Source organism: Drosophila pseudoobscura, chromosome 4 (genome assembly GCF_009870125.1).
Source record: "Drosophila pseudoobscura strain MV-25-SWS-2005 chromosome 4, UCI_Dpse_MV25, whole genome shotgun sequence".
Classification (NCBI taxonomy): domain Eukaryota; kingdom Metazoa; phylum Arthropoda; class Insecta; order Diptera; family Drosophilidae; genus Drosophila; species Drosophila pseudoobscura.
Window position 1 is genome coordinate 25,768,667 of NC_046681.1, and position 23,234 is coordinate 25,791,900.

At 42.6% G+C, this 23,234-nt stretch overlaps 3 protein-coding genes and 1 long non-coding RNA gene across 5 annotated transcripts; 2 read left to right on the forward strand and 2 right to left on the reverse strand.

Annotated features, from left to right (window-relative positions):
- Positions 1-1,980: 1,980 nt before the first annotated feature.
- On the reverse strand, positions 1,981-3,524 carry LOC117183979 (uncharacterized). The gene is made up of 2 exons (XR_004469112.1): positions 3,354-3,524; positions 1,981-3,296 (listed from the first exon to the last, which is right to left on the reverse strand). It is a non-coding gene; the product is annotated as an uncharacterized lncRNA (long non-coding RNA).
- Positions 3,525-9,676: 6,152 nt separating this feature from the next.
- On the forward strand, positions 9,677-10,350 carry strat (RAB interacting factor STRAT). Its single transcript, XM_001356844.4, has 2 exons — positions 9,677-9,879; positions 9,938-10,350. The coding sequence occupies exons 1-2, from the start codon at positions 9,757-9,759 to the stop codon at positions 10,178-10,180; spliced, it is 366 nt and encodes a 121-aa protein (XP_001356880.1). The 5' UTR covers positions 9,677-9,756; the 3' UTR covers positions 10,181-10,350.
- Positions 10,351-10,581: 231 nt separating this feature from the next.
- LOC4817404 (uncharacterized) lies at positions 10,582-15,257 on the reverse strand. The gene is made up of 4 exons (XM_001356845.4): positions 14,809-15,257; positions 12,111-12,284; positions 11,628-12,051; positions 10,582-11,548 (listed from the first exon to the last, which is right to left on the reverse strand). The coding sequence occupies exons 1-3, from the start codon at positions 14,861-14,863 to the stop codon at positions 11,837-11,839; spliced, it is 444 nt and encodes a 147-aa protein (XP_001356881.1). The 5' UTR covers positions 14,864-15,257; the 3' UTR covers positions 10,582-11,548; positions 11,628-11,836.
- Positions 15,258-17,251: 1,994 nt separating this feature from the next.
- On the forward strand, positions 17,252-22,945 carry LOC6903106 (U-scoloptoxin(05)-Er3a). 2 transcript variants are annotated; one of them, XM_033379845.1, is made up of 3 exons: positions 17,252-17,340; positions 19,570-19,732; positions 22,352-22,945. In XM_033379845.1, the coding sequence occupies exons 2-3, from the start codon at positions 19,672-19,674 to the stop codon at positions 22,726-22,728; spliced, it is 438 nt and encodes a 145-aa protein (XP_033235736.1). In that variant the 5' UTR covers positions 17,252-17,340; positions 19,570-19,671; the 3' UTR covers positions 22,729-22,945. The 2 variants fall into 2 exon arrangements, with proteins under 2 accessions (XP_033235736.1, XP_002132816.1); XM_002132780.3 differs by lacking the exon at positions 17,252-17,340 and adding an exon at positions 18,690-18,880.
- Positions 22,946-23,234: the final 289 nt, after the last annotated feature.

The window sequence follows — 23,234 nt, forward strand, 5'->3', positions numbered from 1 at the left end:
CTTGTAGGAATTCAATTCGGAACACAAAATCTTCGACTGTCATTTTGTTGCTGTCTCCGTCGAACGTCACGTCCCATTTTTCGACTCGGCCCCACCGTGGCCAAGGTCTATTACCCGGGGGATTTGGATGCGGATCTTCTCGAGGAATTCCACCACCTCTCCTACCCTCGCCACGACCCTGACCCGAGTGTCTGTGTGCTATTGGGTTTCGCCAATTTCGCGCTTGATGCCCACCCCGTTGATGCTGCTCACTGGATGCGGTCTGTCCTACTCCTGAAGACGGTTCCGGACCAACACCACCTCGCCCCGAGCGAGACAAAAATGGTTTTGGTGGCGGAATCGGCGCATCAGTCGTGCTAGACGGCTTCCTTTTCGGGATTGCTCCTCGATACTCTTGCTCGTGGTGAACCTCCTCCCGCTGCGGTTCCTTCTGCTGCTGCAGCTGTCTAACCGGCTGGAGTACCTCGTTGAGTTGGTGCATCATCTCGATAAACCCCTTACGCAACTCTTCCTGCAACACCCGACTAATCGAGTCAGTGTTCGCTGCCCTGTGTGTCGCATGAGCCTGGGCCAACGATACGTTGACTGCTGATGCCAGTTCGGAAGCAAGCGTGGGTGTAGGATCGGACATTGGCCATTCTTCTGACCTGGCCTGGACCGGTGTTCTTGGCAACCCACCCACAGCTCCAAGTTCCTCCCGAGCTTGATCAAACATCGCCCCTGACCTTTCTCCTATCTGGTCCACTGTTTTGTTTACGCGTGATCGCGTAGGATACTGTCGACTACCCCCTTCTTGTGGCATCTGCACCGAGCAACACCAATATTACAAAAAAAAAAGGATACTCCTAAACTAAGATAATATATATAAATAAAGAAATAAATACCCAAAGAAATAACTAGTAAGAATAAATAACACCACGCTTCGGACCAATAAATACTCCGATAAATAAATAAATAAAGACGGATATAAATATTGCGTCAACTAGCTCCGTTGACGATAAATATGCAATTAAATATTTGAATAAATAATTAAATAATAACATACATGTATATTCGATCGACACCTAAGACACTCAAACTTCAAACACATTCAACACAACACAAAACCTAACAACAAAAATTCCTAACAGTTCTTCTTCTTACTAGATTCATTAAGAGGGGGACACGTGACTAGCCGGGACCGGTAACCGCTCCAGTTTCTGCGCTCCACTTGACAGTCGCCCTACGGATATCCTACAATTACGAACACCACCTTTGTGTGGCCTGTCATCTACTCTAGTCATCGCTCTACGCGATGGCCGATAAACGAGAAGCCTCACGGTGCATGAGCTCACTTTGCTTGTGATTTGTTCCTGTCATCCATCATGCCGATCTGCCATGACAACAGATGCATCGCGGGTTGTCTTTGCGACTCCCGGGCCACCTACTCCTCACCACCTCTCGGCAGACAGACAACAGGTCCAAAAACACGAAAGCGGCTTTGTTTTAAACAAACAGGTGCGAAACTACAATGAACATTTACCTACATGACTTACTCTAACTTATTCCAATATCACATTCCATCACAGATTTCTTCGATATCACAGTCCACCAGGCAATGTGTCCGTCGCAAACTCCCTGTTCATATTTTTGTTGAACGGCAGTGACTTACGTTCACTTGTGACATCGAATAGCGACAAAATGTTCAACTGTAATTCGTAAGTCCCTATCACATATTTTATATTTCCGTTAACTGCCTCCGTCTATCCATCCCTAGCATCAATCACCCCGCGCCATTAAGGACCAGCTTTACGCTCACCTTAAGCCTGCAGCTGCGACTTCTGCCGGGACAGCTAAACTGCACTTCGCGAGCTGTCGTCTTCTCCACAAGATTTATTTTTTTTTTCATTCCCCCGCATCTGCCTTTACCAGCCCGAGTGACATTTGTTGTAATCCCACTCGACCCTGCGTCAGTCCAGATGCATGCGAATTCGAAAAACCATTGGGCGCCATTTGTTACATTTAGCTTGTTTCCCAGAGGGCAATGCCGGCTAGCTGTCGACCCCAGGGCTGGGTAGTTCCCCTTGCCCGCCAAATGTAGACAAAAAAGGAGACATACTACTTCTCGGGACATCAGAACTAACAACAACCTAACAACAACAAAGAAAATCATAAACAGACGGCTATCAAGTGGGTGAAGCTTGGGTGTTACCACTTCGCGCGCCCGCCCTACCTGTGACCAAACACAACGTTCATTTTGGCCACCCTCTGCTGGAACGGTAACGGCTGGCCTAATCCATGGCTTACGCCACGCGTCCTCCCTCTATTTTAAATTTAACGCATCATACTTCAGTCTATATCCAAGCTTTAATAATTATAAATTGACAACTTCATATTTCTTATTAATAAATAGCTATACTCAAAATTATCCCTAACCAAAAAGAAACACCAAAACGTTCGACACAAAGACAAACACGGAAATAACTGCTGCAATTTCGTTTAACCTACAGGGATACCCTCACCCATTCGTACTGGACTATGTGTAGGTGAGTGGGGACTGGATCCGTCTTACGGGAGTTAATTCAACTCGGGCCCCTACGGAGACCTGACCTACCAAGAGCTCTTGTTAAGGGTCCCCGGGACATAAACAATATTTTCCACAATTCACTCGACCAAATACGGTGGACTGATGGGACCCCCGCGTCACCCGCTAAGGGTTAATCTTCTGGCGTTGACCAGCTGATCGCAGATTTACGTTTGTGAAAGGTGTTGGTGTTTTTACATACATATTTTTTTTCACTGGCCAAGATTTTACGTTAAACGTTTTAAGCTTATACTAAATACAGAATAAAGGACAACACACGGCACAAAATAACATTTACAGTGGAACGGTGTTTGGAGTGCGGATTATTTGTTTTTCTTTAAGTTCAATAACGTGGGCTCGCTGATCGCAGGCCGTGGCCGGTCAGCCCTAAATTTATCTAGGTTCGTGTATACGTGTGCGCGTGTGTGTGTGTGTGAATAGGATTTCGAGGTTTTCACTTGGTAAAAGAGCCCAAACGTGTGGCACGCACTGGACGGCGATGCAACGGTCGTGCGGTGTGGCTAGAATCGCCCTGGCCGCTCACTCGACCTCTTTCACCCCCCCCCTTCACACGTCCCGCGCTACTTGGCTCACACACGCGCAACTGGAACGAACTCACTCAGGTCCCGTTGTATCGTCTTCTTCTCTGCAGTCGACTTTCTCGGACTCCAGTTTTCCTCTCCAGGAAATCTTCCGGCCCGGTTCTAGTGGCTGTATTCCTTGCCGGTTCAAACTGTTTGTAAAATTTTGCATTACTACCTACTTTATTGCCCGCTTTTTCGGTACTCACTTCAAACTGTTTGTTTTATTCACAAAATTTCGGATCTCGACGTGACTCCGTCCACGCTCCACGATTTTCATAACCCAATCCACGTTTTCTAATCTTTTCACTCCTATTTATCCCTTTTTCCCTTACTAATACATATAACTAATCCTATTCTCTTCCTTATATCCCCAGTAACGGCTCCAGCTCCCCCCGATGTCCCCATCGACCATCGAGCCTCCCGGGACTTCCGCTAGATGGCGCGTCGCCCTCAGCCCTGGCCACCTATCGTTCAGGTGGGACTGGAACATCGTCTGAGATATAGCCTCCCGAATATGTGGATTTTGCATTTCGTTAGAATACTGGTTTTTCCGTAGGCTATATTTCCGCTATCCGTCAGCCGATCGGAGAGCGGCATGTCTTTTCGTGATCGGGAGAGTCCTGCCAATCGGCTGCAATCGGAAAATCGGACATCCATTTTTTCACGATTTTCGCAAAAAATCATGATGGTTACATCATTAAATTTGCCAAAAATCGGCCCCATTTTCGGAGTCGAGATTTTGATACAGTTCGGCAGTCTGGATTCTCCCGATCCTGGGAGAGTTGGTCCTGCAGCGATCTGGCCATATTCGTCTGAGATATAGCCTCCCGAATATGTGGATTTTGCATTTCGTTAGAATACTGGTTTTTCCGTAGGCTATATTTCCGCTATCCGTCAGCCGATCGGAGAGCGGCATGTCTTTTCGTGATCGGGAGAGTCCTGCCAATCGGCTGCAATCGGAAAATCGGACATCCATTTTTTCACGATTTTCGCAAAAAATCATGATGGTTACATCATTAAATTTGCCAAAAATCGGCCCCATTTTCGGAGTCGAGATTTTGATACAGTTCGGCAGTCTGGATTCTCCCGATCCTGGGAGAGTTGGTCCTGCAGCGATCTGGCCATATTCGTCTGAGATATAGCCTCCCGAATATGTGGATTTTGCATTTCGTTAGAATACTGGTTTTTTCTGCACGCTATATTTCCGCTATCCGTCAGCCGATCGGAGAGCGGTATGTCTTTTCGTGATCGGGAGAGTCCTGCCAGTCGATTTCAATCGGAAAAAGGGACATCCATTTTTTCACGATTTTCGCAAAAAATCATGATGGTTACATCATTAAATTTGCCAAAAATCGGCCCCATTTTCGGAGTCGAGATTTTGATACAGTTCGGCAGTCTGGATTCTCCCGATCCTGGGAGAGTTGGTCCTACACCGATCTGGCCGTATTTGTCTGAGATATAGCCTCCCGAAGATTTGCATATCATTTAAATACTGTTACTTTAATTAAACCTTCCTATCATTTTAGCAGCTTGCACCCTCCGGTGGCTAGAAATACCTTTTGCGTGCCCGTGGTCACCGATTTGCCCACCATTGTTTACAAGGGGCATCACCAGTCCAGAAGAGCGATTGTGCGCTCGATGACGTCTATCTACTCCAGGCGCCTCACCGGCAGACATCGTGAACCCCCGCTGGCTCCAGCGTACAGGGACATGATTCCTGTCCACTCACAAAACAGAGTACAATCCCAGGATTACAGCAGAAAAGAAGCGCACCCCTGCAAGATCCTGACCAAACAAGAGATCTTCATCCTTCGACGTGGCCATCGACAACAAGGACTTAGACAGTGGCAATCAAGGGAAGGCTACGCGGGCTACTAGACTCTAGATAGATATCGTTGTTGTTAGTTTTTAAGGATATCTGTATATCTGTATGTATATTGAGATAGTAGATACAAATTAGTTCCACTTGTATATTTACTTATACTAAGCTAAGTTATGATGAATAAAACTATTGAAAAATTATCCTTGTTGTATTCTGTTTTGGGGGAAATATAGCGGGGAATTAAGGAAAAAATGGCAGAGAAAATTTAATATTTTTGATTCTCTAAAATGTCCTTGATCCTTGATAAGGACTCTATCAAATCAGGGACATTTTTTGGATCATAGAGAGCCATCGCACGCCCAGATCGGCCCACAAATAGCCCAGAAATATAATATGTAGGTTTGGTTATCTTGGAGTCCTTACCGAAGGATCAGGGAAATTTTTCTGATCACGGCGGGCCATGGCACGCCTCGATCGGGCCACAAATAAGGCAGAACACAAGATATATAGATCTGGAGGATATATCCTTGATCCTTGTTCCTTTATAAGTAGTCCTTCAGATCAAAGATGTAATTCCGCACACAGGAAGTTGTCGCACGTCCCGTTCGGGCCTCAAATAACGGAGAAAAGAACAAAAGTTGTTGTTGTCATTTGTGGTACAACAAACTATTATTGTTGTACAACAACAACCATCAACTTGCGAGCGCTCAAAAGGCAGAAAACGAGAATTTCAAAACTGGGATACCAGGCGAACAGAAATCAGCAGAAGGTCGCTGGTTTTTTAAAAATTTTTTTAAAATATTTTTTGCTCTTCCGTTTTTCAAACCCCAAAAGTATGCAACAAATTTTTTTTAGAAAAATTTTTTTCCTTAATTCCCCGATATATTTCCCCCAAAACAGAATACAACAAGGATAATTTTTCAATAGTTTTATTCATCATAACTTAGCTTAGTATAAGTAAATATACAAGTGGAACTAATTTGTATCTACTATCTCAATATACATATGAACGCGTACAGATATCCTTAAAAACTAACAACAACGATATCTATCTAGAGTCTAGTAGCCCGCGTAGCCTTCCCTTGATTGCCACTGTCTAAGTCCTTGTTGTCGATGGCCACGTCGAAGGATGAAGATCTCTTGTTTGGTCAGGATCTTGCAGGGGTGCGCTTCTTTTCTGCTGTAATCCTGGGATTGTACTCTGTTTTGTGAGTGGACAGGAATCATGTCCCTGTACGCTGGAGCCAGCGGGGGTTCACGATGTCTGCCGGTGAGGCGCCTGGAGTAGATAGACGTCATCGAGCGCACAATCGCTCTTCTGGACTGGTGGTGCCCCTAGTAAACAATGGTGGGCAATTCGGTGACCACAGGCACGCAGAAGGTATTTCTAGCCATCGGAGGGTGCGAGCTGCTAAAATGAAAGGAAGGGTTAATAAAAGCAACAGTATTTAAATGATATGAAAATCTTCGGAAGGCTATATCTCAGACGAGTAGGGCGAGATCGGTGCAGGACCAACTCTCCCAGGATCGGGAGAATCCAGACTGCCGAACTGTATCAAAATCTCGACTCCGAAAATGGGGCCGATTTTTGGCAAATTTAATGATGTAACCATCATGATTTTTTGCGAAAATCGTGAAAAAATGTATGTCCGGTTTTCCGATTGAAATCGACTGGCAGGACTCTCCCGATCACGAAAAGACATGCCGCTCTCCGATCGGCTGACGGATAGCGGAAATATAGCGTGCAGAAAAAACCAGTATTCTAATGAAATGCAAAATCCAAATATTCGGGAGGCTATATCTCAGACGAATATGGCCAGATCGCTGCAGGACCAACTCTCCCAGGATCGGGAGAATCCAGACTGCCGAACTGTATCAAAATCTCGACTCCGAAAATGGGGCCGATTTTTGGCAAATTTAATGATGTAACCATCATGATTTTTTGCGAAAATCGTGAAAAAATGTATGTCCGGTTTTCCGATTGAAATCGACTGGCAGGACTCTCCCGATCACGAAAAGACATGCCGCTCTCCGATCGGCTGACGGATAGCGGAAATATAGCGTGCAGAAAAAACCAGTATTCTAATGAAATGCAAAATCCAAATATTCGGGAGGCTATATCTCAGACGAATAGGGCCTGATCGCTGCAGGACCAACTCTCCCAGGATCGAGAGAATCCAGACTGCCGAACTGTATCAAAATCTCGACTCCGAAAATGGGGCCGATTTTTGGCAAATTTAATGATGTAACCATCATGATTTTTTGCGAAAATCGTGAAAAAATGGATGAGCCTTATTCCGATGGCAGTCGACTGGCAGGACTCTCCCGATCACGAAAAGACAGGGCGCTCTCCGATCGGCTGACGGATAGCGGAAATATAGCGTTCAGAAAAAACCTGTATTCTAACGAAATGCAAAATCCACATATTCGGGAGGCTATATCTCAGACGAATATGGCCAGATCGCTGCAGGACCAACTCTCCCAGGATCGGGAGAATCCAGACTGCCGAACTGTATCAAAATCTCGACTCCGAAAATGGGGCCGATTTTTGGCAAATTTAATGATGTAACCATCATGATTTTTTGCGAAAATCGTGAAAAAATGGATGAGCCTTATTCCGATGGCAGTCGACTGGCAGGACTCTCCCGATCACGAAAAGACAGGGCGCTCTCCGATCGGCTGACGGATAGCGGAAATATAGCGTTCAGAAAAAACCTGTATTCTAACGAAATGCAAAATCCACATATTCGGGAGGCTATATCTCAGACGAATATGGCCAGATCGCTGCAGGACCAACTCTCCCAGGATCGGGAGAATCCAGACTGCCGAACTGTATCAAAATCTCGACTCCGAAAATGGGGCCGATTTTTGGCAAATTTAATGATGTAACCATCATGATTTTTTGCGAAAATCGTGAAAAAATGGATGTCCCTTTTTCCGATTGAAATCGACTGGCAGGACTCTCCCGATCACGAAAAGACATGCCGCTCTCCGATCGGCTGACGGATAGCGGAAATATAGCGTGCAGAAAAAACCAGTATTCTAATAAAATGCAAAATCCAAATATTCGGGAGGCTATATCTCAGACGAATAGGGCCTGATCGCTGCAGGACCAACTCTCCCAGGATCGAGAGAATCCAGACTGCCGAACTGTATCAAAATCTCGACTCCGAAAATGGGGCCGATTTTTGGCAAATTTAATGATGTAACCATCATGATTTTTTGCGAAAATCGTGAAAAAATGTATGTCCCCTTTTCCGATTGAAATCGACTGGCAGGACTCTCCCGATCACGAAAAGACATACCGCTCTCCGATCGGCTGACGGATAGCGGAACTATAGCCTACGGAAAAACCAGTATTCTAATGAAATGCAAAATCCAAATATTCGGGTGGCTATATCTCAGACGAATAGGGCCTGATCGCTGCAGGACCAACTCTCCCAGGATCGGGAGAATCCAGACTGCCGAACTGTATCAAAATCTCGACTCCGAAAATGGGGCCGATTTTTTGCAAATTTAATGATGTAACCATCATGATTTTTTGCGAAAATCGTGAAAAAATGGATGTCCCCTTTTCCGATTGAAATCGACTGGCAGGACTCTCCCGATCACGAAAAGACATACCGCTCTCCGATCGGCTGACGGATAGCGGAACTATAGCCTACGGAAAAACCAGTATTCTAATGAAATGCAAAATCCAAATATTCGGGAGGCTATATCTCAGACGAATAGGGCCTGATCGCTGCAGGACCAACTCTCCCAGGATCGGGAGAATCCAGACTGCCGAACTGTATCAAAATCTCGACTCCGAAAATGGGGCCGATTTTTGGCAAATTTAATGATGTAACCATCATGATTTTTTGCGAAAATCGTGAAAAAATGGATGTCCGATTTTCCGATTGCAGTCGATTGGCAGGACTCTCCCGATCACGAAAAGACATGCCGCTCTCCGATCGGCTGACGGATAGCGGAAATATAGCCTACGGAAAAACCAGTATTCTAACGAAATGCAAAATACAAATATTCGGGTGGCTATATCTCAGACGAATATGGCCAGATCGCTGCAGGACCAACTCTCCCAGGATCGGGAGAATCCAGACTGCCGAACTGTATCAAAATCTCGACTCCGAAAATGGGGCCGATTTTTGGCAAATTTAATGATGTAACCATCATGATTTTCTGCGAAAATCGTGAAAAAATGTATGTCCCTTTTTCCGATGGAAATCGACTGGCAGGACTCTCCCGATCACGAAAAGACATACCGCTCTCTGATCGGCTGAAGTATAGCGGAAATATAGCCTACGGAAAACCCAGTATTCTAACGAAACGCAAAATCCAAAACTTCGAAAGGCTTTATCTCAGATAAATAGAGTCAGATCGGTGAAGGACTAACTCTTCCAGGATCGTGAGGATTCTCAAATAAGTTTCAGTAAAGTTAATACAAATATTTTCACATCGGTATATTTACGGTATATTTTTTGCCACCATGTCCAGCTCACACACCTTGCAATGTTGATACTTTTTATAGAATTTTGAAGTGTATTTAAAGACGCGTTGTGGACTATCCAATGCAACAATGTAGATTCAATTAAGAAGAGAATTTAAAATTAGTCAGTCTTGTAGGAAATTGATTTACGAATCGGATAAAATTATGAGTCCACAATTATGAGTTCACAACTTATTGGTTTTGGTCAGTATATTTTCGGTATATTTTGTTTTACTTCTGAGGGTCACACTGCAATTTGTATACATTCATAAGAAAACAAAAAACCAAAAAGATTTAAAACATGACTGAAGAGGCCACTATTTCCGATCAAATAGCTGATGGAAAGAATAAAACCAATGTGCGATGCCAGTTCTGCAACAGTTTAATGCTGAAGGCGCGCGAGGGGAGCTACAGCGAGCAGGAGGTAAGTGCCGGCACGCATCCATGATTAAGATATTCTAATGCTTAAGCTGTTCTGCCAGATAGATGTCCCGCTGATGGTGCAAAAGCAGGACAGGACGGCGGACAACCTAAACACTGAGCCCTTGAAGCACTTCTGGCTGGTGAAGGATATGCTGACGTTCGAGAACATAGGCTTCTCCCACACTGTGGATGGCAAGAAGTTTCTGGTGTGTGCCGACTGCGAACGTGGACCCGTGGGCTATCACGAGCTGAGCACAAAGCATTGTTACCTGGCCCTCAAGCGGGTGGTGCATACGGACTAAGTGGCGGACTTTGTAGCTAAGATTTCAAGGCTTCATTTATCATTAAACGCACATTGCTTTTAACTTTTAACTGTCCGCAAAGGCCCATTAAAAAGTGTGTATTATATATCAGTGCGTTTTGTAAGATGTGCCGCACAAGAGCTGTTAAATATACATGTATTATCACTGTATTTTAAGCAATCCCTGGCCTGGGCAACACGGAAAGACACCTAGTTTTTGTATTCATATTTATTGTTTTTCACTTTAAACATTTTACAATTTTATTGCATTATAAATATTGCATTTTTAGAGGAGATTCTTTCTTAATTAACTAAAAAATTGTCACTATAAACTGTTATTTTGCTATTTTGAACTAAAAATGATGTATTTGTTGCTTTGGTTGGTTTCTGTAACGTTTAACATACATTTATTTTATTATTTTTATTTTCTTGCATTTATCTCTACAATGGACAAAACTTTTGCACATTTGCATTCGTTCTACTACTTGGATGTGGATGTCCCATAATGTTGGTTCCTTTTTTATGTGGGATGTGGGGATGCCTTTAGCCGGGAGGTGGCTCCATTGTGGGTTTGGTGTCGGTGTCCTCCTATTCCTCCTCCTGCTCCTCCTCCTATGCGGTAGATGAATCGATTCTCAAAGTTTTCCGTTTTTGGCAGTTGGTTACAACAACGAGTGTTTTTATTTTCTTTTTTTTTCGTTTTGGGGGAGTGCGTTAGATGGGGGCGTGGTTTTCGCTTGGCCTCTGGCTGTGTGGTGTCCTTCAAGCGTGCTTCAACTATTCTAGGAATGGGTATGGTTTTGGGTTTAGGGGATTTTCATTTCTTGATTCTTACTTTAGCTTCTTTTCTAATTATACTATAAAGTGTGTGTTTAATGCTTTTTCACGGCTTTGGCTGCCATTTAAATACTTTTTCGTTTGTTTAGCGGTTTAATTTTTTAGAAATTTCTTTAAATTTTCTTCCATTTTTTGTTTGTTTTTCTTTTGTTAATTTTAAGTCTTATGAAAATAAAAATAGAGAAACTTAGACAAAGAGTGTTAACATTTATAGTTTATTTACTACTGTTAGTTTGGGGCCTCCTTTGACTTTTATTTCGTTTGGTTTAATTGGATTTCTTTAAATACTTTTTAACTGCGGTAGGTTTTAGTTTTTATCGTTATATTATACTCGTATTCTCGTACATTAGTTTCAAAATTCATACTGTGTAAAATAGATTTGAACGATTATATTGGCCAAATGTAACATGATCTCTTTTTGTTTTTTATATACATTTACAACTTAAGCAATTCTCTCGTTTATTAAATGTTTCGTATAAAGCTTTTTACGGTTCTCCATTCAAAAATGTTACAAAATCATGCTGGGACAGAGCTGCAAATGATACAGATACACCATTAGATATTAGATATGATTGTTTTTCTTATTCTCGTGAACTTTTTTCGGTTCTTACCAAGCTCTGTGGCAGCTCTCTACGTGTGGACCATCTTGATGGGAGGGTGAGAGGGTAAAGCGGCAACGGGTTTCACAGAAGTGTCACAGAAGTTAAAAAGAGTCAGCAACAATACGAAAACAAAAAACATTTGGTTGGATGATGAATCGACGAAAAAACAAACCAAAAAAACACAACTGAGGCGGCTCCTCGCGTCTCCTGCGGCCGTCCTAACGCTGCAGCCACTGGAAGGCGCCCAGCAGGAGACCCACCATGGCCACCACACCCACCGTGGAGGCACTCATCGTGGCAGCGCCATTGCAATTGTCCGTATCACAGGAGCAGACCACCTGGCGCCCGCCAAAGCCGGCACGCGAATAGCAATAGTTGGTCGAGGTCTGGTTCTGATATCCGCAGGTCCGTATCACGCGGCTATCTGGGGGCACTGCAACAAGAGACTCTCAATTTAATGTTCATCAGTTTCGCTGTACTTTCTATACGTACGGCTGTTCACAGAGAACTCAATGATCTGTGTGATCTTGCGACAATAGGTGGGTATCCCCTTGCCACGAGACGAGTACTGCTCATCGCAGTCCTTTAGCAAATTCTCTGGCGGTATGTCCAGTGCACAGTTGGCATCTTTATGGCTATTGCAAACAAAGCATTTGATGGCATAGCCTGGAAAAAAGAGTAACGAACGGGTGTATATAGTGGTTGTAGGGGCTATAGTGGTTATAAAGGATGGGATCTGTTCCTCCCTGTTTAAAAGGTACCCTTTACTGATGTCATTCAAGCAAGACAAAACCTTTCCTCTACTTTTCTCTGGCACAGAATTGATTTGATTTCCATAATTGCATTTATGCATCCTGTTGGGAAAATTTCCCCCTCCTATTAGCTAATGGCACCCATATACCATTGCTAATACAATATTCCTGCCTTGCTGGGAATATTGCCTTCTGGTGGCACTCAGTGTTCCACTTAATTGACCACAAAGCAACCAAGTTAATGCCAATTAGAAATTTTCCATTCCTAGCATACGTTTAACCTTAATAGTTTGATAAAAAAAAAAAGCAGAGAAAATAATAGCAAAAAGCATATAAACAAATATCAGACGTTGTCAGGGCAAATGATACACACAGCACAGATTCTTCTATATAAAGAGATCTTTATAGTACTTTTGATGGTTGTGTTGCTGCCTTAGCTAAATTGAATTTAAGGTCGTGCGCGACACGAGATTCGCATTATTTAATCTTCGGAATATACAGATCCAAAATGTTGTGTCTACTGCTCTCTGCACTCTGCTCTCTACAGTGCCCTCTTCATCTACAATGATGCAACTTGTGATGCGCTTTTGCTTCACACTGTGTGCCAAAAATGGCACAATGGCACGGAAACGGTTGAGATGCCAGTGATGGAAGCGACGCCTCCATTAGTGCCATACTGCGAGTCTCTTCAGAGGCGATTGCTAATTGAAACCACAGCAGACATTGTTAATGGACTCCAATAACTTTGCTACTCCTCCTCCTCCTCCTCCTCCTCCTACTGCTACTATACTTCTCACCCAATCTGGGTTACATAAGCAAAGTGGCCATAGCGGAATAATGCCTGCTTTTAGGCAGTGCAGCTGATGGGCGAACAATAGAAAGGAAAGTAGTAGAAGGAGTATACACTCTGTGGGCTATAAGGAATCTTTTGTTTTAGAAGTATATTGATTTAAAAGGGTAGGGTATAGCTCATCCTATAGGGTTGTCTATTCGATAAATTGAATGAGTGAGTTTCTGAAACATCAATGAATAGGCCCAGAAGCTTGTATTTCTAACTACATCTGTTAGAGCTACAAGTCTCTATCATCTTTATCATACGATCTATCTCAACTCTGTTGGAATTAATAGTTTGAGAACATCTCGAACGAAGATATCATCATGCAATCCATGCAATAAAATTTGTATGACTTTAATGACTGAAATCCTGAATGACTTATTGGCAATCAAATCAATCCATCAATTAATCAATTAAATACCCTTAGTGGAACATTTTGTGTCGATTTTCAGACAGTTCAAGCATTTTCCGTCCATTAAATATTCATTTAGAAATTTTCTTGCCATAAAAGCTTTAAAAGTTTCCACTGTTTGCACTGTTAGTCATGACAAATTAAGGTTTGTTATAGTTTATAAATAGCCATAGATGCAATTGCATTGATTGCATTGCACGTATAGTATACTTGAACGAATATGTATCTATATTTTGGGGTATAACCAAGAATGAGGGGATCTATTGGGTTGTTTACAAAACACACAGATTTCCGCTTTCTTCAGTCATATCGACTTGAAGATTCCCTTTATGTAAGACGACTTTGGGGATATGGGATTACTGCATTTGGCCCCTGGCCGGACTCTTGGCCAAATAGAGTGCGCATGTCCTACATTATACTTGCACACACATATACACATGTCGACACAGGAAAACGGGGGGAAAATTTGATCCACTTTTGAAAAAAGAAGGCAGGAAGAGCCAACGGAAATGTAGAGTAATTAGGCCTGTCATTTGAGTTATTTTAATGACAGTTTGGGGGGACTTTACAACTTGTATCCAGAGATAGTAGAGGTGTCAAATTTTGGTGGGGTGTCAGGACAACAACCCTTAAAGACAATGCCCTAGCTCCTTTTTGGGGGAAAAAGCTGTGCGCTGTGAAAGAGAGCCGCCAACAAATGAAGTAGAGAAAAAAGTTCAGTTTTTGGCCAGGGCTTTGAGAAGAGAGAGATAGAGAGAGACGAGACGAGACCGAGACTCACTGAAAGGAACCTTACACACGATACACGATATATGTATCTATTGGAATGCAAAAATGCTCTTACTACTCGGAAGGGGAGTGTGCGTGCGTGCAAGTCGTGTCGGGGTGTGTGTGCTGTGATGTGATGGACAAAAAGGCGCCATGGCGGCCGGCTTAGATACTCCTTGGTGGCGTCAAGACGGCGCCACAAGCTCTCCCCAATTCATTGCCCCCACCCAAAGGTCTCTCTTTCTCTCTCTCTCACTCTCTCTCTATCTCTACCGCTCTCTGTGGCAGAGTGAATCGCTTATTATGTAATCGTAATCGCGATGTAAGGGCTTCCGCTGGCTATGGTAATCTCTACTCTACGAATAAGTTGGAGGATGGTATGTTTTTTGTGGGAGTGTTCCATTTGGTATGGTATCCTTTTACCTTGCTGCACGGCTACGGCCAGAATCAGCGCACTAATCACATAGATGTACTGCATTTTTATTCGATTCTTTTAATTGTTGTCAATTCTACGATGATGATGATGCTCTTCCAATTGAAACACACAGCCAGAAGGGACGTGACGCGCTTCGACTCGGAACTCGACTATTTAGTTGTGGGCACAAAGTAATTTAGCGAAATTGATTCGTTCGTTCTTTTCTCTTTTTGTTCAATTGAGCTTCAGATTCGACTCAATTCACGGCTCCTGATGCTATCTCTACACACAAAACGATTGTATTAAATTATTTTCCCTGCTGACTCTTGTGCAAAAAACAAGCGCTCACGGCGCACACGGCAAACGCTGACAAACGGTTGACAAACGACTGGGCGAATCCGGCAGCAGGCAGCAGGCAGCTCCACACGACAAATGTAGCACGAATGATTCGTTTCGTATGTGGAGGCAGCTGGCAGCTGGAGCTGTAGATGGAGACCGACCCCATCTAGCCCCAAAGCTTTCGCGGGAAGCTTTTTGAGTGCGCGACGCGGCGCTGCGTCCTCTTTCTTTCGGTTTTGAGTGTGTGGCTGCTGCACAGGGGAGGCAGGGAAGGAGCCGAGCCCCGAAAGAGCCGCAAGTGCAAATGGTTTTGGGGACTACACTGACCAGCATGGGTAGGGGTTATGGAATACAATTTTCAGCCTAAATAAAGCAAATAGAGCAAAATTTCATTTATAATCGTATATGTATAGGAGTGACCACTTGGCTCCTTCCTGGAGAATTGATTTCTTTGTACAAGAGAAGTGTATAGCTAAATAGCTTTGAATAGCAAAAACGTTTCAATAAAAAACTGCAGCTAGAACCACAACAGATCTTCCTAGAAAAACCCCGAGTTCTTTCTCATTGATGCTCCCATTCTCGTTTTCCCACTCCAACAAATTTTCATATTCATAACTTTCGTTCAAATATGTCCTAATTAATTCTAATTTTGCAGCTTACTTTGCCGAGAGACTCTCAAGTAATTTCAGCCTGCAATTAAGCGAAGTGACTGCACTGAACCCCATGGCCTAACCCTGAGCGCCACTTCAACCGGCCGTCCAGACACTCAATAAAGAGGCACACGTGAATGGCCCAAGATCTCATATCAGTATGCACTATACGTACGTGTAAATGATCGTGTACGATCATAAGCTAAGCATAAATCAGCCTAGTGCATTAATTAAGCTTAATCGCAGGCTTCCTCTTCGAGCTTATCAAAAAGTCTCACAAATTGTGGCCCCAAGCCGCTGGCCAATTGAATTAGGGGTCTCGTCTCGTCTCTCGTCTCTCGTATCTCGCTTTCTCTCACTCATTCTCACTTTATCAGCTTATTCTTATTTTTGCGGAGCATTTTGGCTTGGACTCTGCCTGCCTTTGTGCCCCAATCAGCGCGAAAATTAAAGAAGCCATGGGGAGATTGATTCAGGGGTTTGCCCTTTGGGAGCACACTAGTTCTCCTTGAGATCTCTTCACACTTCTCAGTCTGGTTTTTTTTTGTCACTCTCCTCCAATTGATGCTGTAGCTATAAATAGATATACTTATAGTGGGAAGCAGTTTTGTCGTAGGGTTAAAGTACGTATAACCCATTAAGGGCTGCTCCTAGACCCGATTTATATGAAACTTTGATATGTTTGCCTTGAAAGGCATAGTAGTTGATAGAAAGACAAAAGATCCATTAGGTATTAGTAGGTACCATTAGTATGGTATTGCTGTTAATTCTGGGATGCTGTTTGTAAGTTTTCCATGTCTGGTCTGCGCGAAAATTATAGTTTATAGTTTATCATTTTCATGGGTATTTAAATTCCCAACGGACCCGAATTCTCAGAGTACATAAAATTAAAGCTTTCTAAGCACATTCTAAGCTTTCTAATCCAAAGCTTTCAATCAGTGAAACCCGACTAAAAGCTTTAATCTAACTTAAAAAAAACAGGGTTAAGTTTATACTGGGTTTTTGATTTTGAAAAAATTTCCCCCTTTTTTGAACAGCTCAAATTTTGTTCCCTCTCATTTGAATTGGTTTATTTTGTTAAGGGAAAGCCCATTCATTTTGTTTTTTTTTATTACAATTAATCTGGAAATTAAATGCGACAATTAAATGCTCGGTGGGGGCAATAAAGGGGGAGGGTAGGGTCGTTACCTCTCCAGACAGACAGACAATCACTTGGCTGATTCAAATTCAAACCAAACCGGTTCCAACAAACAAGAATCTGTTTTCATAATTCGAATCCAAAGTCTGACCCACCAATAACGCAATAAAATTTTGTGTGTGTTTCAGTACTTAGAGAACAGCTGATTCCATGGATCGATGCGATCTCAATGCCATTTGCCCCAAAGCCAATGACAACACAACACTTTTTCTAGAATTTAGTTACACGTTCGATTTGCATGCGTTTGGTTCCGCTTACTGTCTACTGCCGGTTGAGGTATTTCGCTATTTGAGTGTTTCAAAAGTATTTACAGATTTACAGACTGCAAAGTTACGTTTAAAGTGACATTTAGTGTGAGTAAACAAAAATAATAGGGAATATTTGAACATTCTTCGAATAAACTAATTAATAAAAGTACATCCAATGGATGACCTTGAAAGAGTATTTTTTACCTGAATAATTTACTATTAAATAAAATAATTTCCACTCTTTGAAATAGTATTTTATGGATAGTTTTTGGTAGGGACGATTCTTTAAATCCACCCTTTTCTTATACACTTTTCAAATTTCCTCAATTTCCTTTCACTTTCCATTTTAACAAGCAAATTTTCCACTCTTTTATGGCCAAACGATCACGTCATAAATCCAAGCGCTTTACCTGTGAACCGCTTCGAACTGGCTAAAACCGGCAACTGAGTCGGTTGACCACGGATCTCATTTCGTTGAGCACCGAAGCAGAGTGGAAAATTTCAAATTTACATAGTTGCATGGCTTGCAGAAACCGAAATGAATGAATAAAGAACCGAAGAGAAATGAATTAAATTGAATGTTAAGAGGCACATGCAGCGATGACTCAAGAAAATGTTATTGTGAAACTGAAACCGCCCTGAACTAGGACAGATGATAAGCCAGGCGTGTACTCCGCACACTCTGAATCTCAATCACTCTGGCATCTATCTCTTTAATGTTTTCCTCAATTAAGAATCAGAGTCTTGATGTCTGGCACTAGACCAAACCAACACAACTGAGTTTTTGGAGGTAAATACCAGTTTTAACTAATCCCCAAAGCTGATAAGAGGGCGGGAAAAACATATAGAGAATGGCAGTGTTTTGGAGCGACCTCCGGAAGAAGCAACGCTCTCTGGCAGGTCTGTGCCTAGGATTCTCCTAATAAAACAATCAACAAGAAATGGGGATTCACCTGCTAATTATTTTGGGGTGGGAAGGGAACCATTCGGAAGCAGGTATTCAAATGGGGTTAATGTCGGCTAATGAGATGTCATTTTGGTTGAGCAAAGTCTTTTGTTGTCTGGGTTACAGTGACGTCACAGCGGTTTGAACCGGTTAAAGGCGGTAGATAGCCGGCTTCGATTTGGTTTCCATATTGTTTTGTTTCTCGGCTAAGAACCAAGCAGTAAACCAACTGGAGCCGGACCTTATCAATGCACTTACCTTGTAACATCATCTCTCTCTCTCTCGCGGAGAGTTATTTTCCCCATCTTTCAATGCAAAAGGGGGCTTCAAGACCCCGACCCGGCCCCGAGCAGACGATCGTGTGACGGAAGTTTTTCTTATTTGCTGCCGCCTGTGGGGCGTTTCATTCTCTCCCGCAATCTTTCTCTCTCTCTGATTCTCTCATTTTCTCTCTCTGGCTGAGCTGAGTCTTTTTGAAAAATCAACGTTTTTTGAAATATTGAATACGAGTTTTCAGATTCATCTCGACGGTGACCGCGTCAAGTTCCCCATTCGCCAGTCGCTCTTTACAATCGACATACATATAATAATCTTTACATCAATCCGATTGTGTGTGAATAATTGCGTGTTTTGTAATATTACGTATGAATATAAATATATACAAATATTGTGGCAGTTTATCAAATTGATTTGTTGAAGGTGAATAAACTTCTATGCCTACATTTTTAAGTGTGCAAAGAATTAAGGAAATGGAAAATATCAACCTCGAGTATTTATGAAATAAATGTGTGGAATTATGTAGATTATTTTCAAGAACAAAGATAAAATATGAGTGGTTAAGATCTTCAAGAAGTATTCCTCTGTTACACAGATTCCAAAAAAGTATTTTTGTATCAGCTTTATACGAAGAACTGGTTAAACGATTGTGTTTTGAGAGCAATTTCTATATATACTAGTATGGAGTATTCTAAAAAAAAATTGTGTAATATCTCAGCTTTTAGAAAAATTCTAAGCCTGCAAAGATTTCAAGGATCAAGGATGTTTTTTAGATGAAAAAATTTCCTCCTCGACTTTTGACCTAGTTTAAATAAAGGAAAAACTGTACAAATTCCACCTGCACCTTCATTTACATATTTACTAAGTAGAGTATATAGAAAATCTGAAACAAATAAAGCAGCTTTAGTAACATATTAGCACTTGTCACGTTGTGGGGCCACGCTTTCATACCGGTTTACAAAAGTGTAAATAAAAACAGCATACGTTAAATTATAGATTATAAAAATGCAAAAATGCTAATGAAAAGACCTCCGCCGCTGCTTTCTGCGCTAATCAAATTACAAACAGAACAAAATATCAGATAAATATAATAGATTTTCCGTCTGTTTCAGCCTCAAGGTTGGATAAGCCATAGATAGGATTGACCTCAGATTGGAGATCAAGTTCGCAGATCCGACACATCCCAGAAGCATTTCAGAAAAAAAACCGCAGAAATGTCAACGACGCTTCTCGCCTACGCCGTGTGCATTGGATTGATCGTCAATCTCTTATCAGGTGAATATATAGTCTATATTTAATCTATAGTATATAGTACGTATAGTATTGGGTCTAGCACATTCTCTAGAGAAATATTGGGGGTGGCGGTGGCGGAATTCGCCAGCTGCCTTTTGTTCATTAATCACATTAAAGCCACATCCAATTTGCCCAAAGACAACAAATACAAGCAAATTGAGTTGTTCTCTGCTTTGTATTAGGCAAATTGATTAGTTTTTATTTTAGCAAATTGATTCGGGGCTTTCTTTGAGTCTTAAATCAAATGAAATCAACCGCATCTCGTCAGGCAGTCGGACGCGCTGATGTGGAAACCCATGGCAAACACTTTTCACTTTGTTGTGTGGGTGTTGTCTGTGAGTCACCTAAACGGATTGCCTTTGCAATGGAAAATGGAATCCAAACATCAGAAATTTAATTGATTTACCAAAAATGGAACAAATTCTGCTCTCCTGTGGATAAATGGACGAACCATTTCTTCCCTTTCTCTGGCAGCAGCTCTAATCAAGTGGAAGCCATAAAAGAAGTAGGTAGAAGTCATCCCAGATGATGAATGGCTAACCAATATTTGATCATTGATATGGCTAGGTGTTGGATAGATAGGTGTGTAGGTGGTTATGCGGTTATGTGGGTTTTAGTAGAGGAAAGATAATGTGAGACAAGTGCAAATGCCTTTAAAAGTGCTCGTTTTTGTTTGAGATGCGATGGAGAAGATACCAAGAAGAACCATTGGACAAGCACGCAATCAACATAACACAACTTTTATCTTTTCCAAAAATAGTTAATCTGTTTGTTAAAGAAAAGAAGAAGACTGCTTTCGTTACTTAAACTAGTTGGAGTTATGAAAAATTCGAGCTAAAGGAGCTTAAGTAGTAGATTACTTTCAGTCTTCTATCCATCATATTTATACATTTCTGCATATTTCATTTAACTTTCTTTCTATCAGTACGTTTTTCGAGCCATCTATTTATCAATCTATCTATCATACGAGTATATCTATCTACTTGGGCAGCTATCTTTATATCTATCCAATATTCTAGGTGTATTTTGTTACCCAGGTTTATGTATGTTTCAGGCTATCTACATATATTTATAGCCATATATACAGCCTATCCATCCATAATTCTATAAAGCTAAAGCTATGCATCTGTTCCCATTTTGGCACTATCTTTCTCCAGCTCGTACGTAGTATTTTTCAAAAATTCTATTCTATATACTACACCCACTCCGAGTATCGCTATTGGCAAATTGATTGTCCAAGCAAATTTCCAGCTCGCACTCACCTGCTAAGGGAATATTTGAATGGCGTTAAATTATATTGAAACTGTTTGTACGCGAATATATATACGGCTGTAATCGGTAATGCAAATATTCACGTTTATGGGCATAAAAGCGGCAAGTAAATGCCACTTTCCCAGCTGCCAGTCCCTGCCCTGCCCCCTTTCCAAGGCAAAGAGCCCCGCGATTCAAGAGCGCGTTTCATTAGCGTACGATTGTCAGGCGGAAAGTTGCAACAAAGGCAACAGTTGTGCGGCGCAGAGAGTGAAAGAGGGGCCACAGATATCACGCTTGAGTGCACCACCCAGCCCCTTGCCCTGATACACCCGCCCCTCTCTGTTCAGCTCAAGTTCAAGTTTGCTGAAAGCCGCATGAATATGCAGCAAATGTAAAATGCAAATGAAAATAGTAAAATGCAAATTCCGAATCAGATTTCAAATACCAAATGTAACTCGAGACTACAACTGCCACTGCCACTGCCACCGCAGATTTTTATGGCAGGTGATTTTTTATGACACAATGTTTGTACGTGTTTTTATTTGTCTTAATTACCAAAAAAGAGGGGCACGTGAGTGGCTTACGAGGCGTCTAATTTCCCCCGTTTTCACTGCCCTACGCCGTCTCTATGCAAAAAGTTGCGCATACGCCTCACTAAGCGCTCGACATTTGTAATCCTGACAGGTTCAGGCATACGAGTATTTCAAAATTTACAAGTACAATATCAGAGACCGCTATTACTTTTGTCTGCCTTTGTTTTGCTACAAATGTCCTTGCCCTTTGGCGTGGAAGTCTGTTCCTTGGGATAGTACTATCAGAAATACCCTTTTTAATGATCAATTATATGTTTTCTTTACAGGAATTTGAGGTGGGGCTTTAGAAATCCGATTGAATATGCGTATCATAAAGATTCGTTTTGATCATTTTAGATATGATATCCGAGATATCATTTTTAGCTCCCAGTAAGGGCTCCCACTCTTCGCTGCAGCTCTGCCATCAGCCGAAGGCAAGGCAAGTTTTTTGTACGCCTCTCGACGTCTCGCGTGCCAGCAGTTGGATATGTTTCGGCATTTACGAGTATTTTTTGCTGTGCCCCCAAAGTAGTTGACATGCAATTATTCAGGTTACTGCAGCACGTTGACGGGGGGCTACGTTTGAGAGTCGGTTTGTCAGGGGCTGACATAGTGGCTGACAAGGCCTGGGACTAGGGGCGGCGGCGATGGCTAATAAAATAATTTACTGTCAAAGTGTCGGGGAGTTTGAAAAGGGCGAATCGCGGCATTTGAATGCCGTTAGACATTAGAGGTTGCAAATATCCAATTAATTTGTCTCCTTCTACGATTTCAGTGGACGCCCTGCGATGCCATCAGTGCAACTCCCATTCGAACGAGGACTGCGCCAGTTTATTGGTCAATACTCCACGCGCCCAGCGAGATGACCAGTTTCTGAAGGACTGTGCACCCCGTGGTGAGAAGGAGGCCTTCTGCCGCAAAACGATCCTGAAGTTCGAGGTGAACGGGGAGCACCGCATCGAGCGAGGCTGCGGCTGGATCGAGGAGAAGATGCAGAACGCCTGCTTCACTGCCGACAACGAGGGATACAAGCAGACCATATGCACCTGCAGCCAGGAAGGCTGCAATGGAGCCACCTCCCTCCTGGGGGCACAATACACTCTGGCAGCCGCTGCCATCAGTCTGCTCGTCGTCAGCCTCATCAGAAACTAACCTTAGGCCAATCATTCATCCGAAGCGTATGCGCCTGCTCCCTAAAAGTACGAGTACCTTCAGCTACCTGTTTTTTCAGCTATGCCATATAAGTAATGTTATGTCTACATCTTCCGAAGGGACGGGCGCTCCCATCTGTCCGGCAACTGTTTCGCGTTTAGTTTTGTATTTCTATTTAATTTCTATGAAAATATAAGCCTTACATTTAACAAAAATATCCCCAGAGCCCGTTCCAACTCTCGCTTGCTTGCTTTTCATTTGGAGCTTAAAATTTCAGCTTGATTCTGCAACTTTAATCCTTGGACCAGACCTTGGTCCTTGGACCACTTGGGCTGGATGTGCATGATGGGAGGATGTTTTGATAGCCTCAATCTCGTGCTCTGAGCTGTTATTGCTTCCTGCGTTGGCCAAGCCCCATCGCCATCCCCATCCCTATCCCTCTGCCCTGCCATATTTCTCCACTTGCAAATTGTTTAAGCCGTCGGAAAGAAAATGGATAAAATAGG

Coding starts and splice junctions, on each gene's coding strand:
- LOC6903106 (XM_033379845.1), top strand. CDS start 19,672: ATGTCAACGACGCTTCTCGCCTACGCCGTGTGCATTGGATTGATCGTC. Junction 19,733..22,351: donor GATCGTCAATCTCTTATCAG/GTGAATATATAG, acceptor CTACGATTTCAG/TGGACGCCCTGCGATGCCAT.
- strat (XM_001356844.4), top strand. CDS start 9,757: ATGACTGAAGAGGCCACTATTTCCGATCAAATAGCTGATGGAAAGAAT. Junction 9,880..9,937: donor GGAGCTACAGCGAGCAGGAG/GTAAGTGCCGGC, acceptor CTGTTCTGCCAG/ATAGATGTCCCGCTGATGGT.
- LOC4817404 (XM_001356845.4), bottom strand. CDS start 14,863: ATGCAGTACATCTATGTGATTAGTGCGCTGATTCTGGCCGTAGCCGTG. Junction 12,285..14,808: donor GGCCGTAGCCGTGCAGCAAG/GTAAAAGGATAC, acceptor TCTTTTTTCCAG/GCTATGCCATCAAATGCTTT. Junction 12,052..12,110: donor TGAGTTCTCTGTGAACAGCC/GTACGTATAGAA, acceptor CTCTTGTTGCAG/TGCCCCCAGATAGCCGCGTG.